This window comes from Cloeon dipterum, chromosome 3, assembly GCF_949628265.1.
Source record: "Cloeon dipterum chromosome 3, ieCloDipt1.1, whole genome shotgun sequence".
Classification (NCBI taxonomy): Eukaryota; Metazoa; Arthropoda; class Insecta; order Ephemeroptera; family Baetidae; genus Cloeon; species Cloeon dipterum.
In genome coordinates this window covers 13,941,254-13,966,129 of record NC_088788.1, presented here as the reverse complement: position 1 = coordinate 13,966,129, position 24,876 = coordinate 13,941,254, and the positions used below count along the sequence as shown (strand labels likewise).

At 43.4% G+C, this 24,876-nt stretch overlaps 1 protein-coding gene across 7 annotated transcripts; it reads right to left on the bottom strand.

The window, feature by feature from the left end:
* Positions 1–45: 45 nt before the first annotated feature.
* Positions 46–24,536, bottom strand: gw (trinucleotide repeat containing adaptor gawky). Of its 7 annotated transcripts, none has more exons than XM_065487069.1 (14): positions 24,243–24,536; positions 19,689–19,814; positions 19,288–19,618; positions 18,495–18,908; positions 17,441–18,096; positions 15,542–16,687; positions 15,185–15,481; positions 14,543–14,704; positions 14,057–14,161; positions 13,605–13,958; positions 13,364–13,500; positions 12,953–13,312; positions 12,565–12,793; positions 46–12,392 (listed from the first exon to the last, which is right to left on the bottom strand). In XM_065487069.1, the coding sequence occupies exons 2-14, from the start codon at positions 19,758–19,760 to the stop codon at positions 11,985–11,987; spliced, it is 4,671 nt and encodes a 1,556-aa protein (XP_065343141.1). In that variant the 5' UTR covers positions 19,761–19,814; positions 24,243–24,536; the 3' UTR covers positions 46–11,984. The 7 variants fall into 7 exon arrangements, with proteins under 7 accessions (XP_065343141.1, XP_065343135.1, XP_065343139.1 ...); XM_065487063.1 differs by having other exon boundaries at positions 13,364–13,503; positions 24,243–24,535; XM_065487067.1 differs by having other exon boundaries at positions 13,364–13,503; positions 24,424–24,535.
* Positions 24,537–24,876: the final 340 nt, after the last annotated feature.

Genomic DNA, 24,876 nt, shown 5'->3' with positions numbered 1-24,876 from the left:
TCTGAGTGATTTTTAAGGGGTAAGTCGTAGTAAATAAAACGGCAATTTTGACACTGAAAGACACCCTTTATTCAACGCAACATACATTGTAGTACTGGTCATTACACATAAAGGATGGTAGATTATTTTGTAATTATTACTTATATCATATTAATTCATCTCTCTTTTGTCAATATAATTGATAAATAAACAAAAATTTCTTCAGCCAAGCGGTGAACACGCGCAATGTGGCTTCTTGCTCAGACCATACATTAGGAAACAAAATTCAAACAGAACACTGATATATTACCTATTATTACAATTATTATCATCTCATCGCATGACTCAAGGAAACAACAGAACGGTGAATGTGTAATGTGTGTGTAAGCGAAATCAGCCGAGAGGAGCACCGCCAGGGTGGAAGCAGGGCGCCCCTGCCCGTCCGTCGAGCAGGGAACGAGCGGCGCGGGCAGGGGTGCCGCCGCGCGGCGGATTCATTTAAGTTCTTGCTCGTTCGGGTAGCAAGTATAGTGTGTGTGTCTGTGTGTAGCAAGCTTAAGATTAAAACATTAGCCCATCGCGCAATCAATCCTACACGAGCGATGATCGAAGGGGACAATGGCGTGTTTAAGGTTATACAATATATACGCGCGTGTTTTTTGCTGTTTTTTTTTTGTTATCAAGAGAGAGACGTGTGTGTTTGTGAATTAATACAAAACATATCGTCGTCGATTTGCATATTGAATCAAAGGTCGAGCTGTGAGATAGGTGCTAATAAGGCTATAGAGACGGACTTGCAGCCGATTCAGCGGCCCGCTCGAATCCAAATTTTTGTGCAAGCCAAACAATTTAGGCAGAGATTTGGGGGAAGGAACAGCCAACTTTGATTCAACCGAGTTCGCCAAGAATTGCCATTTTCGTCCAGCCAAAATGTCGAAAAGTCGTGTGCAAATTAAATTTGCACTAAGTCTTGGGTCCTGGGAACTGTGACATTCTTTTGGTCTGTGTGTGTGAAAAGCGAATTCTTGTCTTTTTTATTTTACTGTCCTTCCGGTTAGGCCATATCACTCTCTTGATAAGTTTAGTGTACGAGTGGAAAAATCGAAACATGCGAGATATCAGAGTGACAGACAGTTTGAATGCAAAACTACACCAGAAAGAAACAGTTTTGTTGCTGTGCTGTTCGTTCTTGGTCGATTATTGATTACTTTTAATGTATATATTAATGGCAACAATGATATTGATTTTTGGTATTTCAGTTGATTCATTTACGTTTAAGCATCATCCAGTGGAACACAGTGTTTTTAAAATCGGGGGCACATCAAGTATTGGTGGATACACAAGCGGTTCGTTTCTCGCAATATCGATAAACAACACGAAAAATATATCGCACGCAGTATTTTTGTTTTTGTTTATTATTTGCGGTTTGATGCATTTCCGATGCCCAATTGCAATAAAAAAATTTTGCTTCATCTTATCCTTTTTTTTAGAAATATTTTCGTCTTTGTAATTAACAGATCACAATTACAGCAATACTATTCGGAGTCTCAGAGGACTTGAAAAAAAAATGGAAAACCCTCCTCTAGCACTCGATTTGTTTTGTGAGCCGTTCCAAACGGAAAGGACGTTTTCGCGCAATACATTTTAAAAATTTTAAACTCGAGCAGAACAAAAAAGGCAAATCGACCTACGTATTTTTAAAAAAATTTTGTGCGAATGCAAGTTTCCTGCTTAGTTTGTAGCATATGTTTTTGTCAGTGCTTATTAAGTATTTATTTATCTTTTAAATATCGAGAGGGAAGCAGGTAGAAGTGAGTGAGTGTGTTTGGCGCAAGTTAAAACCTTTAAGATAGAGAGGGAGAGAGAGAGAGAGAGAGTATGAAGGGACCGCGGAAAATAAAAGTCGTTGGTCGCGATTGTTGAATTGACTAATCCCCTTAATTATTTTTGTTTCCGTCATTCTCAACTTAGGGAATAAAAATGAATGAATCATAACAGAATAGGACGCACAGTGCGACGTGTAATAATATTTACCATTATATAATTGCAGTGAGTTTAGAAGTCGCTCGCGCGATTTGTATCGTCGAGAGCGCGGCAGGAACCGCGCGCGTCTACAGCCAAGATATTTGAGCATTCGCGAAAATGCCTGCCCATTCGCCCTTCTCCTCAAGTTTTCTCTTATTATTTTTTCATTTCTTTTCGTCAGTGGGTGTGAGAAAAAAATTTGTTTCAGTGCCGAGGGTTGTCTCGTAAAAAGCAGCAGAATTTGAGTGCTTAATCGGCGGGGATGATCCCCGACCCTTTCTTTTTTTTCACAGCACGTCTCAGAATGTTCGTGTCGCTTGCTGGGAAGTGCGTCAAGTCGGCGCCGACCCCGCCTCCTTCGTGTCTGGCGCCGCCGCCAGTTGTGTTGTTACTGAACTCTAGTAATTATATAGTTAAGTTTAAGTAACGAAATCGCAATCATTTATCACAGGAACGTCCTTACACTTTAAATGTTCGTCTGAGCAATTAGGAAACAGTTTTGTTGATTATCTTGTGAGATTTTTTTTATATATTTGTTTTATCGATTTTCTTTTTGTCACCAGAAGAGTAGATATGAAAGAGTGAGAGAGGAGGAGGTTGTCGTCGTCGGCGCCGTCTTTTGATTCAAGCGTGGGCATTTTTGTCTATTTGTGATACAATTTGAGGCTGTCGCAGAATTCAGTAGTTTGGCACCCCAATCGGTTTATCTTATCATTCGCTTGCACTTGGTGCAGAACTTAATTAGTTAGTTGTAAAACGATTTCAGTTTTTGTTTTGCTGAGGAAACTTGCACGTTGTGAGATTCGATTGATTTGATTTCACGTAATTGCTTACTCCACAAATGCCCGCTAAAATACATATTATTTAAATTTGAAAATCAGAGAAAGAGAGAGAGAGATAGGTGGATAATATTCACTTTATAGTTAGATAATAGTAGACGGAGAAAGAGAGTGTGTGTGTGAGTCTAATTTTGCGTCTACTGTGTTTGAATCGGAGGCAACGAAAAGCTATTCCAACCCCATTGCGATAAGATTGACTGACTTACAACGATTAAATATATAGAATTATACAAAACAAAATAAATTCTTGTCTTTTGCCATCTCCACCAATGCAGGAAGGATTTTTGGTGCTTTTCGCATCTGATCTGCTTTGAATTTTTTGTCGGAATTTTTTGCAAATTTTATTTTAAAATAATTTCCTATGTTTGTCCATCACAACACTTACAACTACGTTTTGCTCAATCTTTTGAAAGTATAACCAATATTTTCATATGTATGCAGTATCCATTTATTATTAAAAAACAGCAGTGTCACATTGAAATTGAATTACAATTAGTTGTTTTTCATAAATGTAGAATAGTGTAATTTTATTCATTCACTTTCCTTGAGAACATGAAAATCCTTACGCGTACGTACGAAGGGTAAACGCGCGCTTACGTGCTAGTCGCGATGAGAAACAAACTACGCGCCGAGGGCCGCCGGAGCGGGTCCGTCTAGCGATCAGCCGGCCCACCCGGCCCACTCGGCCTATTCTCGCTATTGTGTTGGTACGCACTTCGTGTCAAAGTATTTTAGTATTATCTAAAGACCGTAGCACCTTCAAACACCCTTTAAACACCCAGTTCTATAATTACGTTACAGTTATGAAATTCAAATCCTAATTCTAACCTTACAAAAATCAAACTGCGTTCGTGTGTGTGTGTAAGTGTAAGTGTTTATGTGTGTATGATCCTTAAATCTAGTTTACGCGCGTGTTGCATATATTCATAATATATATCATGTAATAATAAATTGTTACAGTCACAGTATAGTACTAATAATTAAAATAATAACGTAGCACATAGACTCTCGCCCGCAAACTTTGCCAACTTGAGTATATATTGCGTGGATTTGGAAGAAAAAACACGAACACCCGCGGAGAGTGTCCGCTTGCCCCGTCACAATCGAAACTGCTGATTTTTGTTTTAAGCCTAACGCGTGAGACACGATAAAAGTACAGCTTTCCTTTCCTCTAAATCACTCTCTTCCAGTTTTCCCAACATGGCACACGGAGAAATTCATATTTAATATACTCTGCTGAAAAATTAGCCTACGGCGTAAATTTACTTTTAGCGCATTTTACTTCATTTGATCTCTGGTGTAATCGACTATTTTTTTTTATATAGCTAGCTGCCTTTCAGTCAGTGTTCGTGGTTAACTCTCGGGAATTCAACAAGCAACCAAATCGGTTTCGACCAGCAAATGTTAGTTAGGTCAGTCGCCGACCCTGACGAGGCGGGAACAAGCGCTCTGTTAACCCCGGCTGGGGCGCAAATTCAAGTGAAAAGCCGCTCGCTAAACCAGTTCAGCCAGCTGCCGCGGAAATGAACCACAAATTTTTGATCGTTTTCTTTTCAGCTCGCACATTTCAAAGGGGGTTAATTACATATTATCACACGCGCGCTTATGACAGAACTAACGATTATTGGAATGAAGCGTTCTCAAAGTTCAAGAGCAGCCAAATGACTTGGTGATTTTGCAGTTGGTGGTAGTGATGGTGGTGGTCGAACCTTTGCGGCGTTTCGTTCAGGTACTTGGCTATCACACGGCTGGTAAACAACGCAAAGAGCCGCGGCTTTATATCGACAATCGACACGGCGAGCCTCCCACCCACCCGTGCGGACAAATGAGCGAAATCCGCCCCGACCGGATGCCCCGTGGTGTCCGCAGCGCAGTGTCTTCAGTGGAACGAGGGAGGAAAATGCAATCGCAAGTTGTTTCGGGCCTTCAAATCACGTCGTGGATTTGAACATGAGCTTCGTCTGCGGTTTAAAAGCGTGGCAGGCCCCGGCCGAGGCCGACGCCTGCACGTGGCGCCACTGGCAGCCGCTCGGTACACCACGAAAGCGCCGGGGAGGCGGACGAAAGGGATCGACGGCAGCCGCTCGAGCCGAAGGGGGGCAAAAAATCCGGAAATCACGCTTGCAGGGAGGGGCGTCTCGCGAAAAGCTCCATTCGTTTGCTGGACGATTGCTGACAACGGAAATTGACTTATTTCATAAGAGTCACCACTGCAAACAACATGGCCCGATATGAGAGAAAGCATAAATATACTATTTATTTAATATTGAGTTGGCCAAAAGTCCACGAAAGTTCCGAGGCAGTAGTTTGGCATGTCGACGGGGCAACCTTAGAGATATAATATGCAGCTTTCTTTCTTGCTACTTGAGTGACACGCAAATACGCACTCACGCCGACACGAGGAAGAGTCACGCATTCAGAGGGGGGCGGGGCGGGGACGTCACGGGGGGTGAAAACGACAAGAAAAAGTGGCTTGGCCTAGAACTGTTTCTCTTCCAGTGCGAGTCGAAAGGCGTCCGACTTGCTTGTACTTTGATGATTGGCGAATTTTGATCTTAACGGTTTTTTTCCTTACACTATTACACACAATTAGACCTATAGAGGAGTGACAAAGAGCGGCAGAAAAGAGCAATTTGAAAACGAGTCGTCCAACGCACGCCGGGGGTAACTAACAATCGAAACGTCTGTGTGTGTGTTTGTGTGTACTAATCATTAATGCGATTGCTTGATATGTTGCGTCGTGATTACTCTTAGGCAGGAAATATGTGTGAGTGTGTGTGTGTGTGTTGCTAAGTAAGCGTTCTATTCTCTCCGGCACTTTTTTCCCTCCCATATTTTCACAGAACGCGTTTCCTTCCGAGTCGAATTGATTTGGATTCAAAAATACTGAAACAGCAATCGCTCTATACGGTTTCAAGGGGTTAAGAAGGGCGTTTGTTTGTTTGTTAGTTAGTTGTTGATGTTCGGTAGGATTATTGTTGTTTCGTTTTGTCATCGTAAGGCCACAAGACATTTATGGAGAATTTTCGGCTAGTTTTGATTCATTTTCACTTGGTTTTGCTTATAAAATGCATGTTGAACGATATTCCAATAGACCGCTCGCAAAAGTCAACAATTTCCCCCCTGAACTGATATCGCAAAACCGAGTTTGATTATTCCCCAGAATTCGAGGAGACGAAATGTACCTAACGTTAGGATATGGCAATCACAAAATGAGAGTTAGTTGTTGAGTTTTGGAAGAGGGTCCATTCGAATGTATTTCATTGTTTTTAATTATTGCGAGGAAATAAGCGGCCAGCTGGATTTTTGGTTACAATTTGTTTGTTTAGCTAGTATAAATCTCTATCGAGGAACAACTGAATCTTGTCGACTGCGTTATTTTGTGAATTCTCCACATCCAATCGCATTCATCGCATCCAATGGAAAAAGGCACGTCAGCAGTTTACCAATTTGAAACGCGTTTTGACCAATCGTGAGTTTTGTGCCGCACAAATCAACAAAGGAACAATGTGCATGGGGCTTTCGCCTGCGCCAGCCGCCGCCACCGCTGCCTACATATCATTCGTGTAGTGCAATCATCGAGTTCACTAATTAATTATCCAAGAAAAACGACGACGAATCAGGAACGCGAGAGAAGTCGATTCGGTGACTAGCGGGAGCGTGAGGGAGTGTGAGCATCGCGACAAGTCTTATACAATTTTCCCCGGAAAATACTCTTAATTCAACTGATTAGTTAAATCACAAGTCATATTATAAAAATGCACGTTCAACGATGGAAGGGCAGAGAGATAAAGAGAGAATTTGAGCAACCATTGATTCTGGCAGGCGGCTCTGCGCTGGCTCCAGCGAGAAAAGCGTGTCTTCTGATTTTTAAAATCATAAAATTAACAAACTAACCCGTCACCCGAGTTATACAAACTAAATCGATTCGAGTGCACACACAAAAATGGAAAAAACTGAAGGTTTCGTCAGCACACTGAAGGCACTTGGATTTCTTTCCGAATTGATTGGAATCGTGCGAGTCGAGTGTTTCGAAATTTTAGTCGTCGTTCAAGTCATTCTACATTTTGTGCCCGTTTCAAAAGAGTGTGTCTCTGTCCGTCTTATCTAAACCTTTTTTTCTGGCGAGTGGTTGATATCATCTTTTAATTCGTAATCACAACCCGTTAAAATCATTGGAATCGGAGCGTATATAGTCACGAGAATCAACTCAAACCTTTGTTTACTTTTTACTTCTTCACTGACAAGGAAATCAAAATGCAGAGTTAGGAAGAGTTTGCACACAGTACGACGTAATATAATATGTAATATTGCGGAGGGGAAACAACAAGCTTTGCTACGTCACACATATGGTTGTTGGCCACAGGCAAGCGGGTTGAACTCTTTGGTTACACGGGAGAATGCATTCGCTAATAGGGACCCTGGAATAACCTCCACCCGTTCACTCATTCCTTTCACACGCCTTTACAGGGTAAGGGGAATTCTCGCATCCAGGGACATTTTTTTAGATTTTTGTATTTTTTTTTGTTTACTTAAGCCTATGAAACCCTTATGCCTTTAATACCGTCATTTACTCACTCTGATGAACACAATTCTTAAGATATATCGCGGAGTAAATTAGACATTCAACGACACACCTTATTCATAGAAAACATCATCGTAGTCTTATGCATTCCCGAGTTTTAAATTCATGAATCGCGCCTGCTTTTAAATATGGTTAATATTGACACATTTATTGTTCTGTCGACACGCGTGTTGATCCGAGTAACGTCAAAGTGGCGCCAGGTTAGGACCGAAAGTCGTTGCGAAACTTGCAAAAAACGTTTGGGGAGTGTTTTTATAATATAAATATGTGTGTGATAGATTCGTCCAATGGAACCTCGTCGACCTCGTGTCCACGGGGGTGGGTCTTTTGAAAGGCCATCTCTCCCTCCATTCATCTGCCCCTTAACCCTACTGCTCGCTAACAACTGTGTTTAAATTTGATTGTACGTTTATTGTGTAATACTTTGTAGTTTCGAATGGAGAGTTTGCAACGGAATCAAAGAGTCGAAGGCATCCAGCAGAAAGCGTGTTTGGCGCCACTCGTCGGTCAGTCGGGAGACACGACATCCAGCACAGAAGGCGTCAGGTGTTTGCGACTGCACGTTATTTTTTCTTTTCTTTTCTCTTTATTGAATTAAGTGACCGTCCGAGCAAAAGTCGATATTCACTATCACAACTGGCCTCGGAAGTTTCACTTTGACAAAAATACATTAAATTTACTTTACTTCCTTAACAACCATCTGCATAGTTTCTTTTGTTAATTGATGACTGGGCCCCGTTCGAGCAGGAGACAGGTTTCGTCACATGGCTAATTTTACTCGTGTGTGAGGACGGTTTGCGAGGAGAAAAATCGGGATGCAAAGGCCAAAATACGGACGCGGCGGCCCGAGTTGAGTGAAAATTTTGACGCGTGTGTTCGATTATCACATGGTTGTTTTTCTGCTATGGAAAATGTAGAAACGACACTTAATTAGGCCAAAATGGAATCGAGATTTTCACGTGTGTGTATGTGTGTGTTTGTTGTGCTGAGAAGAAAAGCAGAAGCTGTGAGTGAAAGCAGATGCCGCACCCAAGAAGTGTGTGTTGCGTGTAGGACAATAATTAATTAATTAAACAAAGTCAGCCTATCTAAAGTGCGGGGCCCGTGAGTATATTATCTACATTATAAGAATTCACAACCAAAACTAAACAGGGAATGACTTTCCAAGAGTTTATCTTTAGTCTGTGCCTGTCACTCCTGATTTAGTGCGTTTCATTGGTCGAATGGCAGCAAAGGCCGACTTTGAGAATGAATTCAAACTTGACTGTTCTTAGGGAGGATTTTATTTTGTCATTTCGAGTGACAAACCAGACTTTACTTAGGAGAAGAGATCGTTTCGCGATCAAAAGCAACAAAACCTACACGATAATAATCATCAATCAATCAATCAGCAGCTCTTCAATTCACGCACATGAAGAAGAGGAAGCAGCAAAAGAAATGAAATAATAAGCAGCGTTCAGTATTATTTTTAGCAGCATGCGCCTGTATTTTAAAATAAATGACGACGATAATAATCAAATAATCACCTAAATGGTAAAATCATATATAATAGTAATTAATTATATTGGACATACAAGTGGTCAGTTTTACACAAATAATGCATCATAAACCAAAGGAATAATAATACGATCATAATTACGAGTAAGGAAAGCATAATCATCATGCATAGTAATTATAGGTGGCACTCTGCATCATCACAAAATACTGGATTTGCAAAATATTAGCTAATGACAACAAAAGAACGGATCGGCACGCGCATCAAGGAATCGGCTCGACGCCAAAATCACAAGTAGGAGAAAAATCTATGACGCGTTTGCACAAAGCAATAATATTAGGTCAACGGAAGAAAAGGAGTCTCTCGGTGGTCAACAACAAAAATCAAAGGCTTAAGAGAGCCGATACCTTGCTTCTGCGCGCAATCGTGTGACATGGCGTATTGTAATTTTGGAATAATTGCTCTCAGGACTTTGGCAGCCGCAACACATTTCTCGCTCGTTTTTTTTCAACTTTTTCTCCACACCGTTTTCCGACATGCTAATGTGAGAAGCCCCGAGCATCAGAAGTAAATAACAACAGAAAAACCCAGCGATGCTAAAGCTAAACAAGTTTGTTATTAGCACTCGATCAACTATTTTAACTGATCAATTGGCCACTTGAGCGGCTGTAAATGTGTCTCATCACAAATCACAATGGTCGCGTAAATTTATTGTTTGTTGATTGGTTTTTTAAGTATTTTTGAGACGCCTACCTCACTCGTCGTCCGAGAGACAAGGACTCTCTCAAATGCACTCACCCAAAGTATTAACATTACTTAATTTTGCGTTTTGGTAGCTGGTAATTGTTCTCTTTCGTATTATAATCTTATCCCATTCACTTCAGTGTAGCGCATTAATTAAGAATACAAAATTAGAGAATCATCAATTAATTAAAAGCGTCGACATATAAGCAAAGAAGGCAAGGATGGACTTTTCCGTAATGAGTCTTTCAAATATTATTCATTAATCATCATCATCATCGTCGCAACATTATAATTCTATCAGGCCTCAATATAATTATTTATTTAGTTATTATGACTTACGTGAACACTTGTACTTTTTAAGAACGACTTTTGTTGTTGAAAATAGGATCGCCGTGTTGTGTGTGTATGTGTGTATCGTGTGATTTCAAACTGCGTTTTGTTTAAAGAACGAAATCGAGCAATGAAACATTACCACCTTTTGGTTGATTGCTAATATTCTTTTTTTTCAATCGTCTACTATTACAATGAATTTACCCTTTCAGGCTGTTGAAACGTGTGTGTTGGGTGTGATTTCTTACGCCAAAGCTCTGACGAAGCGAGAGCGTCAGGGCTCAACATTCGTCTCATCATCGATCGTTTTATCATTAAAATTGACGAAAATGTGTGTCTGTATGTTATGTATGTGTGTGTTGTTTTCGCTCAATATGCACAACGTATCATTTATATTCTATATACACATATAGTGTTTTTATCACATTCAGTTGCACGGATAAAAACGCGCCCGAGTTGCATTAGCTCACAAGGTCAGGTAATTAAATCGATTTAAATAACGACAACAATTAATTTGATTCTCACGTTAATTCATATTGGCATGATTCGATTATTAATCGCACAAGACGCCTTTTTATCCGTGCCGGGTCAGAGATCTTAAATTTTAACAGCTTAGCTTATCCAAAATGTTTTAAATTTCAGCAGCAGAAAAAACTTACAGCCTACCTGGCTTAACACTTAGGAATCCTTATGATTAGCATTAACGTGATAATCATTTCCAAATTTATTTTGGTACACGCAGAGAACAATTAAGATATTCATCAACGTCGTCGAGGAAGAAGAGCCTTAAACACGATACTCTAAATATCCTAGTGACGCAACATTTAAGTGTTTTTCATTAATGTGTACATGTGTATGTGTGAGTGCGCGCGCGCGTGAATTTATACTCATCGGCCGTCACTTTTACTTTGTGTCGTTAATCTTAATTGTAGTTGTTTTCTGTTTGTTTAATTAATGATAATCTTCCTCTTCATTAGCCTTCTTACATACTAAAGCTTGGCATTTTTCATCATTTCGGATTAACGCTCGTTTGAATCGCGAGGGAGGATTCTGAATAGAGCGGTAGAAACCCTCTCCATGCCACACAGCTGCAGAGGGAACTTTAGAAAATGTGACAAATATCTTGAACGGCCTAACGTCTACGTATCAGAAAAAAGAAGTGCACGTTTGAGTCGCATTTGCACCTTTTCAAGCGGAAAACCGACACACAGCACTTAAATTAACTACGATTGATTGGAATTATTTCGCCCAATTGCACGCGCCTTAAGGAGACATACACTCCGGATCGCTTAAAACTTTCTGTTCGTCATCGAAAAAAGCCACTATGAATTCACAGCGCTGTATTCTTTTCTGTATTTTTCATTTGGAAAATCTCGAGACGCCCGCCATTAGGCCGGCGTCTCGCGTGTTTGTGATATTCAGCCCCAAAGTCGAGGTAAATAATCAAGAGCGACGAGATTTCTAACTGCCGAGGTCATGGATCGAACACTCGTGCTCTGATTCGGGTGTCGCGCTGAACGTGTTTCGTCTGCAGCTAACGGTATTTCTAAAAAGTATCTCTCTCGATTATTTTGCCATACAAGAATATTACCAGTAGTGTGAAGACATCATGATCGTTCGAATATCACCTGTTTTTACAAGTAATCTTATTCTTTACATTATTAAATGTCATTGTGTATGTGTGTGTTGTGTGTTTTTCATTTTTTTTATTAATAGTTTCAATAAATTTAGTAGCACAAGCAGACGCAACTCCAGCACGGTTGCGCTGTCTCGTGCAGTTGACAAAAGGACGTTGAGATCACAGGGGTTTAAAGCGGAAAACACGTCGTGTCCTACTATGAATAGTCATACTTGATTCGGGTGGGACTCTGTCCGATTGTTTTCGAGCTCGGGATCAAAGCTAGTTATTTTTCGTTTATCTTAGCGATTGGAACAATCAGGCGGCGCGTCGGTTCGTGGTGCAAGCGGAGGAGGGGTGCTGCCTACCTCACATGCCCTCGCCGAGCAGGTCGCCCGGCAGGAACGAATTTAGCGACGAGGGCGTCGCGCGATGTTGGTCGCCGGCGTCAAGTGGCGCAGCGCCCCACAGTGATGACGCCGAGGTCGGCGCCGACCACAGTTGGCTGCTGCTTCCGCCACCGCCACCCCATGCGTCTGGGGGAGGCTTGTTGGGTTGCTGGCCGCCTTGCTGACCGCCGGCCGATGCGGCGCTGCCGCTTTGGCCGCTGGCGGGGCCTGAGCCAGGCCGCAGGTTACCCCAGCCTGCCCCGCTACTGGGGCCTTGAGAGCCAGAGCTATGCAGCTGGCTCATCAAGCTGTGCACCTCACTGTCGGCAGGCGATTCAGCGAAGATGGTTGTGTTGCTCAGCACGCAGTTGTTTAGCGCGCCTTGGGCCTGAGGGCAGCAAGTCCCGCGTTTAGTCAAATTCTTTGTCAAAGTTTCGCGGGAGCGTAATGCAGTAAAAAATAAAACAAAAATGGAACTTCGTTTATGCATTATATCTCAAGCTGAGTAAATTTCAATTTAAGCATGAAAATTTCAAGAGTAAAAGAGACTGATCGCTCACCTTGGCGGCCTCTTCACGAGTTTGATACTTGGCCATGGCCAGGCCATGATTCAGGTAGAGATGGAAATTTAGCAGAGGTCCGTGCTGCAGACACAGAGTTTTCAGGGTGGAGCCGTCAATCTGAGGAGTCAGGTTGCGCAGAAGCAGCCAGGTTGATCCACCCCAGCCACCAGTGCTCCACGAGGAGGAACCACCCGTGGCGCGAGGTCCGCTGCCATTGTTGCTCAAACTGAGACACGAGTTGATTTATAGAAATATTTATTCTGCATCTACTTCTCAATACATATTTCAGTCTTGTCACAATGTTTCAAAAAAAAAGTTTATACAAACATAGTAAAAGGTAAGATAAACCAATCAAATTTAGACCGAGTATTCCTAGAAGACTCACCTTGCGAAAGCTGAGCCCGAGGAGGCAGAGTTGTAGCTCCAGGTGGGGTTAGACAGGCCGACCGAGGACATGGTGTCCGCGGCCGACGACACAATGCTTGATGGAGGCGAAGTCTTGTTGGTTGAGAAGACTGAGTCTTTGATGGTAGGCACCGACAACGGCGATGGCATGACAGAACCTGGCGTCAAAGTGGGGTCGTCCTCGATGTTCTTCAGGTTACTGCCCTTCCACGGCTTGCCAGGCTCAAATTCTGGCACCTCGAAAGAGTTGGTGTTGTCGTTCTGCGCACCACCACCCAGCTCAGCAGAGCTGTCCGGCCAACCTGAGTCGCCAGCGCCACGCCCGACTGAGGACCACGTGCTATAAGGCGACTTGTAAGCGGCAGATTGGTTTGGTATAAATCCGTTATACCTGTCTGCCTGACCGAGCAGTGGGTTCATATTGGGTGAGGTGTGCGACTGGCTCTTTGAATTGCCAGGTGCGCGGTCAAATTCGTTGATCGAACCGTCATTGTCTTTGTCTTGTTTGATCCATTGATTCAGGCGGGACTGCTGCAAAACAGAAACATTTACATCTCCACATTCAATCAAGAGAGAGCGTTGCAATGAAATACGTTTAAAAAATATGCTGGCACTGGACACAGGACACTGACCTGTGATTGAGGTTCCTTGATGGAGAGGTGTCCAAGGCTGACGTCGAGTGACATAGTTGGATCAGGCATGGGAGGCTTGGGGAAATAGTCGGCCTGCTGGCCGCTTGACATGTTGCTCTGCTGCTTGACAAAGAGCGCTTGCTGTGCCGCGATCTGGTTTTGCAGGTTGGCAATTGTCTGCTTCGTCTTGGTGATCTGCACAGAAATCTGCAAATGGTTCTGGTTTTGTTGTTTCGTCAGCGGCTGAAGACTGATCAGCGTCTGCTGCTGCACTAAGCTGTGCTGCAACTTTATCTGGTTCAACAGCTGGTTCAGTAGCTGCAGTGTTTGCGGGGCCAGTGGCTGGTTCAGAATCTAGCAAACAAACAACACAAATGGTTAACACCGAGAGCAATCAGGTTGGTAGCGGGACGTAAGCGATTAGAGGGCGAATTTATTTTGAGTAGTCTCACCTGTGGGTTGAGATGGCCTGATTGAACCGCGGTTTGGATTTGCTGCACGAGCATGCGCAACTGGGCGGCAGAAGGCTGCGGCTGGCTGAGTGGAGTTCGCTGCACCTGTGCAGGACAGAAGTAAGTGAGTGGCGAAATTCAACTCGTTCACAAAGACACCAACTTGAAATGGTTCTTGGCGCTAACAACTGTTTAGAAGAGAAAGAGAATGAGAAAGAGAAAGAAAGAAATAGGAAGTGAAATACTACCACACTACAAGGCAAAATTAAATCAGCGTTGCAAAAATTAGAAGGGCGTGATGGAGCAGAAAAGGCGGATGAAAAAAAATTGCGGTACAAGGATTTGTGGGGCGTTTTTTTTGGCATGTTCACGATTAGTCCACTTATGAATTATCAATTCTGGTATGGTTTTTTATTGCATGGAAACCAATAGGTACACAACACGTGGAAGAAGATGTGTGTTTAATCAAAGGGGGGGCTGACTCACCGACTGGAAGGGTTGCTGAGTGGATGGCTGTGCAGCAGCAGCAGGGGGTGGCTGCTGGGTTAAAATCTTCTGCACAATGGCTGGGCTCATTGTATTAATACTGGGTAGACTAGGGTTGTTCGCATTGTTCATAAGACTAGGGGCATTGTTCACACCAGGGCCCTACAGACAAAAACAAGCTCTTTTTGTCTCTTCCAATGCAAATGGCATGACGACACAAAAACGCGCCAACCCACAACTGACCGACCATCAGAAGTGTGATATTTTATATATGGTGAGAAATTGACTGGGCGGGAGAGAGAAAAAGAAAGAGGGGGAGGGCGCGCGCGGGCGTTTAAGGAGGCCACGGTGGCAGGGGTGGGACTGGGGGGGGGGCGGAGGGCGAATTTCAAATAATCGCCAAAAAGAAGCAACAAGCGTCAATATACTTTGGAAGCCAAAATGTCACACAATGCTGCTTTTCAGCTACAGTGGCCAGTCTCGGTAAAGAGAAAAACACCCCGCACCGATGAGAAAAATCAATAAACAAGTCAATCACAAAACGAACAGAACTCTACATTCCAATTTCCAACCGCATTCAAGGTTAATAGTTCTAAAAAAGTGGGAAACCTGTGTGGGAGAAGGCGGCCTGGTTCAACTTACCGGTGGTGCGAAGGGCATCTGCTGAGGAGGGTTGTACCCAACCCTACCAGGGTAGCCGCCGCCGCCAGGGCCTCCAGGGTGGGGGCCCCCTGAGCCGCCGAGGTCAAACGGATGTTCATCAGATCGGCGGAAGCCGTCTCGCATGCTGTTCAGCAGCTCAATGGCGTCCTCCATGTTCATGTTGGTGGAGCGCAGAGCGTTCTCGATGTCGTCCTTCTTGTAGCCGATGTTCATCTCGGTCATCAGCCTAAACTGCTTGCTAGCCCAGATCATGTCCTTGGTCAGAGGCTTCGGGCCCTGCCGAAAGCAATCCGAGTCAATCCTTTTGTCGCGAAAATTGGAATTAGCGGCACTCACGGGTTTGGGGTGGCCCCACGAGGACGGGTCGACGTCAGAGGTGTCGCCCCAGCCCATCTTGGGCTTAGGTCCGCCCCACGAGCCCTGGGCCATCATATTAGGCTCATTCCAGCCACCCATCTTGGCCGCTGCTGAGTCGTCACCCCAGCCAGAGGGTCCGTCATGTGGCCCTTGGGGTCCGTCCCAGGAGCCGTTGCGCTGAGGGTGGCCCCACATGGCCACGTCCGGCTTCATACCGCCGCCGCTGGGCATTCCACGGCCTTGGGCCATGCCCGGTGGGCACTGCATGCCCGAGCTGCGTCCTCCCATGCTGGGGTGCGGAATGTCCTTCCAGTGGGATACCTTGCCGCCGTCCGCCTTGGTCGGACCACCGCGCCAAGTGGGCGCCTGCGGGTTACCTGGATTGCCCCACAGCGAGGTGCCGTCGTCGTAGTTCTGGATTTGGCGCCGCTGCGCAGGCGGTGATGGCTCTTCCCAGCCAGAGGGGGTCTTCATCTCCTTGTTGGGTGGTCCGCCCCACTGGTTGACGGGTGGCTGCTGGCCCTTGGGGGCTCCCCACATGGGCCCTTCACCGTTCATACGTCCTCCACCGCCAGCACCACCGCCGAGGCGAGGATCTCTGGGGTTCATCATCATGTCTGGGCGCATCATGTCTCCACGGCCGCCCATGTCCATGCCCATTGAGCCACGCAGGTCGCGCTCCGCGGTGGCTGCGGCCCGCGGGTCCATGCCCATGGCGCGCATGTCACGCGCATCGCCCCAGGTGCTGCCGCCTGGGCCCCAGTCAGACTCTTTCTTGGGAATTGCGGTCGGTCCGGCGCCCCATTGAGGGCCAGATGGCCCGCCGCCGCCGCCGCCACCGCCGCCGCCGCCACCACCTCCACCGGTGTTCGGGACACCTTGCCACATATTGGCGTTGTCACTGACGTCGTCATCCTCACCCCAGGTGCCTCCGATGTTGGTCGAGGGCGTGTGGCCCCATGGGGTCTTGGCCGCCGGCTGCTGGGTCGGTTGTCCACCGTTCCGAAGGTTGGCTTCCCATAAATCGGTGCCGTTGTTGACGTTGGGTTTCCATCCACCGCCTTCCTTCATACCTGGTTCAGGTGAGTTTGGGATGTCCCAACCTGTGTCTTGATTGACGTGTTGCTGAAATCACAAAAAGATGAATATTATTTACTCCTATTTTCATCTCTCATTTAGATGAGAATGTTTATTTTAAGGGCTAAGTAATGGGTTACACATTGAATTTAAATTGTTATAGAAAAGCTAAATATGTTCCTCATTAACGTTAAGAGAGTACTTATTCTGCATAAAAAAGCTCTTAAGATGTATAATATGACGACGCAAAGATTCCGTTTAACCGACATGTGAACAATGCATTTTTATATTTATATCAAGAACAAATTCGAATTTGAATAAAAGTTAAGTACGGAAGTAATTTATTGATCGCAAGATTGTGGCTCACAAGATACAGGGCAGGGCCAAAAATTAAATAGAGTAAAATTTCATGAAGAATGAAAAAACTTAACATCAATGGATTAAGAGCATTAACGACAACTTATAGATTTCATTTTTAAGTTTTACAAATTTTTACATAAGTTTGACACACATGACGATTTATTTATTTAGAAATGTTTAAATGAAATCTGGCCACACGAATTTATTGGTTCTGCTACTTGTCAGAATAAATATATCATACGATTAGTGATGGCTTGAGAGAATAATTATGATTTGTAGTGCCAAAATTGTAAATTCAGCATTCTATGGGAGAAATCCAGTGCTCAAAATAAAATTAACCAATTTAGTGATCATCAAATGAAAATTGGTTTCCTTTCATTATTGATGTAACCAACCTATTTTTGGATCAAAACAGGAACTAAAAAATAATTCTGAACTTACTCCGCCCCATCCATCTTGGCTGAGAAGGGCTTCGCGCATGGAGTTAATCTGCTCCAGTTGCTTGGACGAGGTCGTGCCTGTGGCTCCCGGGCCGCCATTTGAGCCTGGGGGCTGACCTGGGCCCTTGCCTGGGCCACCACCGGCACCGCCGGCTGCTTGTGCCCACGAGGGAGATCCATTGGAGGGCTGGGCCGGCTGGCCTGTTCCATTTCCCGCCTGCGTCGCTTGCTGACTAGGAGGTTGCTGCTGCTGGTTCTGTTGCTGGCCACCTGAGGCGCTGCTAGGCTGAATAGGCTGTTGCACAGGCTGCTGCTGCTGGGGCGACTGGCTGCCCTTGTTAGGCTGGCCGCTGGGTCCCGCAGGTTGGACAGGACGAGTGGCCGCTCCCCACTGAGCTGAGCCCTGGGCGGCGGTCTGAGCATTTGGGGCAGAGCTCGCGTTTTGGCCCCAACCGGCGCTGTTGGCTGAGCTGGCGGGAGGAGTGCCCCAACCAGAGGTGCCGTTGTTAAGCGAACTTTCCCCACCGCCTAGCAGGCCGCAACCGCGCGGGATGCCCCAGTCGGCGTTTGAGGCTGGTCCGTACAGCCGGTTTTTCGGAATGATTACATTCAAGTTATAACTTTTCACTGCAGAGAGCATGTCTTTAAAGGCAGCACCTGTAAACACAGTTTTTACCAAAATTAAAAACAACAAAAATATTAATTATAACTACAACATCAGAGCAATCACCCTTAAATAAATGCTAGCTCCTTGATACAGAATCGGAATATATTAAGAACACTTAATGGTATAGAAATCTTAATTATGAGCCGATTATTTGAAATAAAAATGTCTGCACTTTTTTCTGATTTTATTATCTAGAAAAATCGAACCGGCCAATAAATCATACTTATCAACAATTATTGCAATCTTTTAATGAGGATTAGCTACAAAAGAAAACTTAAATTATATTAACAAAAGCGCATATAAAAAATAACATTATATTCGGAGTAAGATAAAAGGTAATATCATCAACTACTAACAGCAATGGAAAATCAATTTTAAGAATGTATACCTTGTTTTGGCCAGAGTTGTTGTTCGATGACGTTCTTAAGGTTAGCAGTTGCAGGATACTTCATCATCGTAAGGTCCTTATTGCAAGGAGAGTGTGGTGTTGTCAGTGGGACTTGGCTAGTTTTTGGATCAGAGTTGGCCTGAGTGTTTAGGGGCGTGTGACTTTGTGCACAATGCTGCAGACGGGTGCTGCTGGAAGAACCAAGGGGGCCGGCTCCAGAGGCCGACGGTTGTGCCTGTTGGCCAGTCCGGTCGCTGCCCTTGTGCTGCAGGGACGGAGTGACCGCCGCGCCACACCTTGAGCTTGGGAATATCACAGACGCTGAGAGTTTGGCTGACGCGCGCACCACCGTCACCACGCGCGGCCCAGCCTCAGACTTGGGGTCGCAGGGACCAGCTGCTTTTGCTGCTGCCACTATAACAAATGATTTAAAATATTACATTACAAAACTGCAACAAACTTGCCAAGGTAATATTAATTTGTAGTTAAGAAAATATAATATAACTATTTTGTTTACAGAGAGAATCAACAACTGTGGCTAGTATTTAAGTAATAAATTAGATGTAGTAACAAATTTGTTTGTAAACATTGTTAATCCTCATATTAATGATGTTTAACTTTCAAACAACAGTGATTCCAAGTGAAAGTAAAACAATCTTCCTTATTTATAAATTGTATCCACATTATCAATATGGGCGATTTTCTGCTCAATAAACAGCGGAACTTTTGATTAAAAAAAACTTTATACTTAATGGAGCTTCTACCCTCCAGAAAAGGACTGTTTGTATATTACCTGTGTGCATCATAATTCTGGTAGCTCGTTCCTGTGTCACCGCCTCCTCAGTCATGGCAACCTCAGGTCGAGCTTGTTCTTTGGAATAGACAACGTGTGTAGTGTTTAGCGCGACGGATGCACGGCGGCTGCTTTCCTGCTCAGCCTTGTCGTCCGAGGTGCTGCTGATGTTGCCTGTTGCAGAAATTACGCTGATAGCACCACTGAGAGTGTGGTCCCTGGTTGAATCCCTTGATACAGGCACTTGGTCCACAGGGCAGAGAGGGCGCTGAGAATCAAAGGAGGTAGTCGCCATTACCCCTCCGAAAACACCCCTGTGCTCGGCAGGCTCCTGAGGATAGGGTGCCAAATGGCGATTTTTAATTAATCCGTTCCGCGTTTGACCTCTTTTCAATTCTCACCTTGCGGATTTGTACAAAGGCATCGCTTGATTCCGCTGAAATCTCATCTGAACTAGATTCGTTTGGAAACATCGGAGATAAAAGTCAATGACACTTCTTTGGCAGGCAATGCATAGAGTTCATGACCTGAAACAGAAGGGAAAGGGACGTAAGCACAGGTGGATTCACTCTATATTTAGGCATGCTGCAAGAGGAAGCATAAACGCGCCTACGAGTGCAACAGATTTGTTTACTACAAAATTGTGAGGACCGAGGCTCGAACTAGGCGACAACTAACTTTGGCTGTTTTGGCTATGACGAAGGGAGAAAGGGCCCATTAAGGGGCGAAGGGGGCGTGCGCTTCAAGGACCTCAGAGCCAAGCCTCTAACTCAGTTTACGTAAACTGCACTGTCCCGTGTAGAGTTACAAAGTGCCCGCAAGGGTGATTTGCACAAAATCGGGAGGACGCGAGGCCAGGCGTCGGGCACCGCTCGAGCGACTATGTACCTAATACCCATGGCCATTTACGGTAAAACGTGCCGCGCGTCCCATATTGAGGCTGTGTTTTGTTCCGTTCGCCCGTCGAAACCGGCAGCAGTGGTCGCTTTCGCATGAGCCGAAGATGTGCTGGCGACAAAAACGTTTTCGGGCAAGAGTTGAGAAAATCGGCGTTTGAATAACCAGATTGAGAAGAGAAAAACACTGGCCTCCCCTCCGATCCGCCATCAACTCATCCGCTGATTGAAAACACAACGGGAAACAGGCAAATCTCGCGCGAGCAGACGGTTCGGAACGCAAAACACGCACCAATTTTACAGCCGTGCAGTCCGTGAGGCCAATTCCCGCAAAAAAACGGGCCCAACAAGCCTAATTTCGACGAAAATCTGCCAAAAAAAGGAAACACTTACAGGCAGCCTGATGGCTGATCAAGAGCTCTCGAAAACTTCGCCTCCCCTCCCCTTAAGCGACCGACCCCCTCTCCCGCGCCCCGCTTTAATGCGCCGTTACGTCGCGCCTGTTTCGGCAGCCGCGGCCGACAAATTTGCAAGTCGGCATCGGCCAACCTACCAAAAATCGGGCTAAAAGTGTCTGCCTTAATCGCCAGGCGAGCCGTGGCAGCTGATCGGCCGGTCGGCGCTTCAAATGCAGAAAAATCTCACTCGGCGGAGGGCAATTTGCACGGCGTTATCGATCGGCCATTACGTGGCACAGCCGAACCGAGCCGTTCCGACGGGCCAGCGACAGGCCCTCCCCTCTTTCCCGGGTGCAGTAACAGCGACGAAAAAAGCAGGCAAAGCAGGCGCGAGATCAAGCGAATGAACACGAGTGAAAAAAACTCGGCGACGATCTCGCTCTGCCTGCAAGCCACCTCGCACAAGAATGAATCCATAATTTCAATAATGCCAAATATCCCATTCATCGCCAAATTTGTAGAATTTTTGCGATGGAGGCGGTAGCATAATAAAATTATTAGCAGTTATTATGATATTGCGTTAGCACAAACGTGAAAAATGATGCAAATAAATAAGAACGGCAAGCCCCTTTCAAGGTTCTCTGAGCCGGTAAGTGGGAAGGGTCTCAAAAGTATACATCGCCGGCTGTATTTCTGGCAAAGCCAACTTCAAATAAGATAAGGCTAAATATTATGCCTTATCTGTAGAGCAATTATCACAATTATAGAATCAATCGTTAAAACGTAAACATACGATATGGCAAGAGGCAACTACACTTTTGCGGAACGAATAATTATTTTTTAAGGAGTTTGATTTTTTATTAATTCTAATATAAAAAAGTAGAAGGGGCTAGGTAGAAAAACGGGATCAACTGTCAGTAAAAAATTTATTTAAATGAAAATGATTAAGATTATTGGTGAGTCAGGTTTGAAATCTTAAACGAAAAGTATTAATTCTTGAAAGATGGCAATGAAGGCAGAAGCACGCGAGGTTGCCATAATTTTCGGAAGCTTCCTAAGTGTGTAGCGAGCTGTTTATTTTTCGCTATTTCTACAGAAATGTCCTCAGCCCTCAGACGGAACAGGATGCTCACGAATTAGGGCTGCAGCCAGTAGCCAAAACTAGAGAGCAAGACATTTTCTGAAAATATTCAGAAAAATAAACAGCACACTACACAACCGGGAAGTTGGTATTAATACCTTCTTAAAATTTTTAAAAGTTTTAACTTTCTTGGTTCCTGGTCTTTCGGTCTCTGGTAAATCTTGCCATATAAATGAGAAGTGCTATTTGATTAAAAACATAAATATTGATATAATATTCAATTGAATTACTCGGTTGATCTAAATAAATAAAATTGATCTATATTTAATCAATAATTAATATTGTACCTTTGCTCAGTAAACAAATGAAAAAGAAATTTGTGGATAACAATTAAATAGCCGCTTTGCGTATGGAAGAAGCCAGCAAAATAATTTTTATCTTTGTGGTGTGTTCGAAATTCGAAGAGCATTTTTCATCAAAACTGAAGAGGTGCAAAATATCGTATAATATATGAAATAGGCATGCAGCTTAATATACTGCTTGATCCAAATAATAAACAAACAAGGATTCATAAAACCACCATCTCTAAATTTGTAACATTTTATCAATTCCAACTTTATGCCAGCAGAAACAAGAAAAATATAAATAAAGCCACCGCAAACGCAAACCACGACTGTCTTTGTTTTGAACAGGGAAATTTCAATTTCCTGACCACAGTTTATTTCCGAAAAACCATGAGCGATTGCGATTTCATGCTCCTATAGTCTTCAAAGGTTGGTTGAAAAACCATAATTTCGATTAATTTTATTTTGTTAAATGTAATTTACAATGTACTGATAATTTTAAGTAGTGGAGATTTACAGGCCAACAAATAAAAACATTGTGAATTATAGTGGTTCATTGAGTCTATTGTTGTATTGTTTTTGGAACTTCGCGAACGTTCATCCCTACAGTGTCAATTAATTTTAAAGATATCATGACTGAATGGTAAAGATAAATTTCAGATTTTGCCTAATTTCACGAAACAAAAAATGGTTTTGATTTTTTCGGTTGATTATGATTCCTTTTGCTGCGATCTATCCAACGGTGTTCGAATGATGATTAAATTACCCTTCTGGAAAAATAAATCCTGATTTTCAATATAGAGATATTTTTCATCGGTTAATTGAAAAGTTGAATAAACTCTTAGTGTTCAAAGCCGCCAACAGATGGCGCAACCATAGACTTAAATAAAAATTTAGTTTTAATGCACTTCCGCTGCGATTTCAGACTCAATCTAGCTACTGTGCATTCTTCACTCAATATGCTTCCTTATGACGTTCTGAAAACCAAAATCGGTTCAGCCAATCGCCGTAGAAACGTCGAAAAATATTTTTTTATTTAAAAAAATGTTTTTTTCCGATTCTATGGCGATTGGCTAGATCGATTTTGGTTTTCAGCATGCACACTTAGGAGCCAAATCTCTCGCATATTGAAATAGCAACCTGGGAACATTTTAAGCTCGTTCCAATTTTTAGATAATTATTTTAAATATTGGTAAAATTGATTTTTCACAATTTATAGGTATCGCTATTATCATTGAAACGAAGATACCAACATGATCAAAGTACTAAGGAACTGGAAAGTACAAAATTTTTAATTTTCATTGAAATAAATGTGTAATTTTTTCTTATTTCTAAAAAAAATTGAAAAATATACAGCTTGATATATACATCGAGCCCACCAAGGAAGCTGCATTTTAATTTCAACTACTGATTATTATGGCAACCTGTTTTGTTCAAGTTTAGAGAAGAGAATATTAAAAAAATTCACAAACTGAGCGCAAAACTCTTTTAAATTTGAGTGAGAAATTATGGCGACTCCAATATTTCACTTAGACCAATCTTAGCACCATAACACCATTATATCTACCGAGCAATGCTCTCAACGAAATGCAACCCTTCGCCTTTGCAGCCTGACGCCATACGCCATATTGCTCGCGCACGCGGTGCATTGGTACATTACTGTTGGGCTTGATTGAAAGATTAGGAAATGTTCGAAAGAGTACAATATTAATGCAAAAAGATTCCAGGTTCTGTTAAAAGTTAGAATGATAAAATCATCTGATTCAAAAAACGGTTTTAATTCGGGCGGAATTCGATAACCAATTAATTGCGATCGACATCAATCACAAACATGCCTACTCACGAATAATTTTTCATCAATTAAAATATTTGTGATTACGTTGTGTTTTTTTTTAGATAAAATGCGGTTATGTAAAACAATTCAATGAATGATCTAAAATTGATTCATTCCAGGTATGTATTGTATCATGCGTAGTAAAAATTCCAGAAAAAATAACATGTGAGCACGCGGCCACAGTGTTGTCGCTTTTCGGGGGCCTATCCTAAAAATTCTTCTGAAGGGCCTCCCAGGGTGACCAAACCGATCGTGTGTTTTGCTCCAGAACTAAATAACGAACCGTTTCTCTTACGGAAGAAAATGCTTTCCAGCCGGCGGCGACTCGAAACCAGCACGAAAAGTAGCGATTGCGTTACCTCCAAAATAAACACAATACAAAACACTGGCAAGCGCACTCACCAGGTAAGCAGGGTCTCAACTCGCATCTCGGACGCGCTCGTTGTACAAATTCTTGTTTGCGTGATTAAACTAAAAGACTAATTAACCTATAGGAACCGGAAATATTCGGTTTGATTGAGTTCGATCAACTGCAGTGTTCAAGGTACGAAGAGTGGTCAACACAGCAAACGTAAAAACTCACTCCCTCGACGCTACCGAGTTGGATACCTCGCTCGCTCTCGTTAATGTACAATGGCCGACAGGTGGATTTTTCTTGGCGTTCTAAATCCAAGGAGAATCATTCTCTCCTTCCTAGCGTTACCCACTCACACTCACAGTTGCATGCGATGCGTGACGCGTTTCCACTTGTGTGCTCGTGTTCCTATGGTAAAACGATATTTTTGTCCGGTCGGTATTACTGGTTTCACAAAAATACCGGTGAAGTTAAATGAAAAATAATTATGTTTTCACAATAAAAATTAAGATACAATAAAAATAATTTGAAAAAGGGATGTGATACATTGAAGATTGTATAATATACAAGCAAATGTAAAATTGGCGTTACATTGATTAATTGCATCAATTTAAACCGCAGTTATGCAGCCTACCACGCAGGAGAGTCGTCTTGGTTTTCAATGTAACCGCCAGATGTCTT

What these genes read in the sequence shown, in the direction of transcription:
- gw (XM_065487063.1), bottom strand. Translation starts at nt 19,760, where the DNA reads ATGTTTCCAAACGAATCTAGTTCAGATGAGATTTCAGCGGAATCAAGC. An exon ending in GCCAAGATGGATGGGGCGGA is followed by an intron (nt 16,688 to 17,440) that starts GTAAGTTCAGAA and finishes TTGTGATTTCAG; the next exon opens with CAACACGTCAATCAAGACAC. An exon ending in CTGCTCGGTCAGGCAGACAG is followed by an intron (nt 13,313 to 13,363) that starts GTATAACGGATT and finishes GTCGCCTTATAG; the next exon opens with CACGTGGTCCTCAGTCGGGC.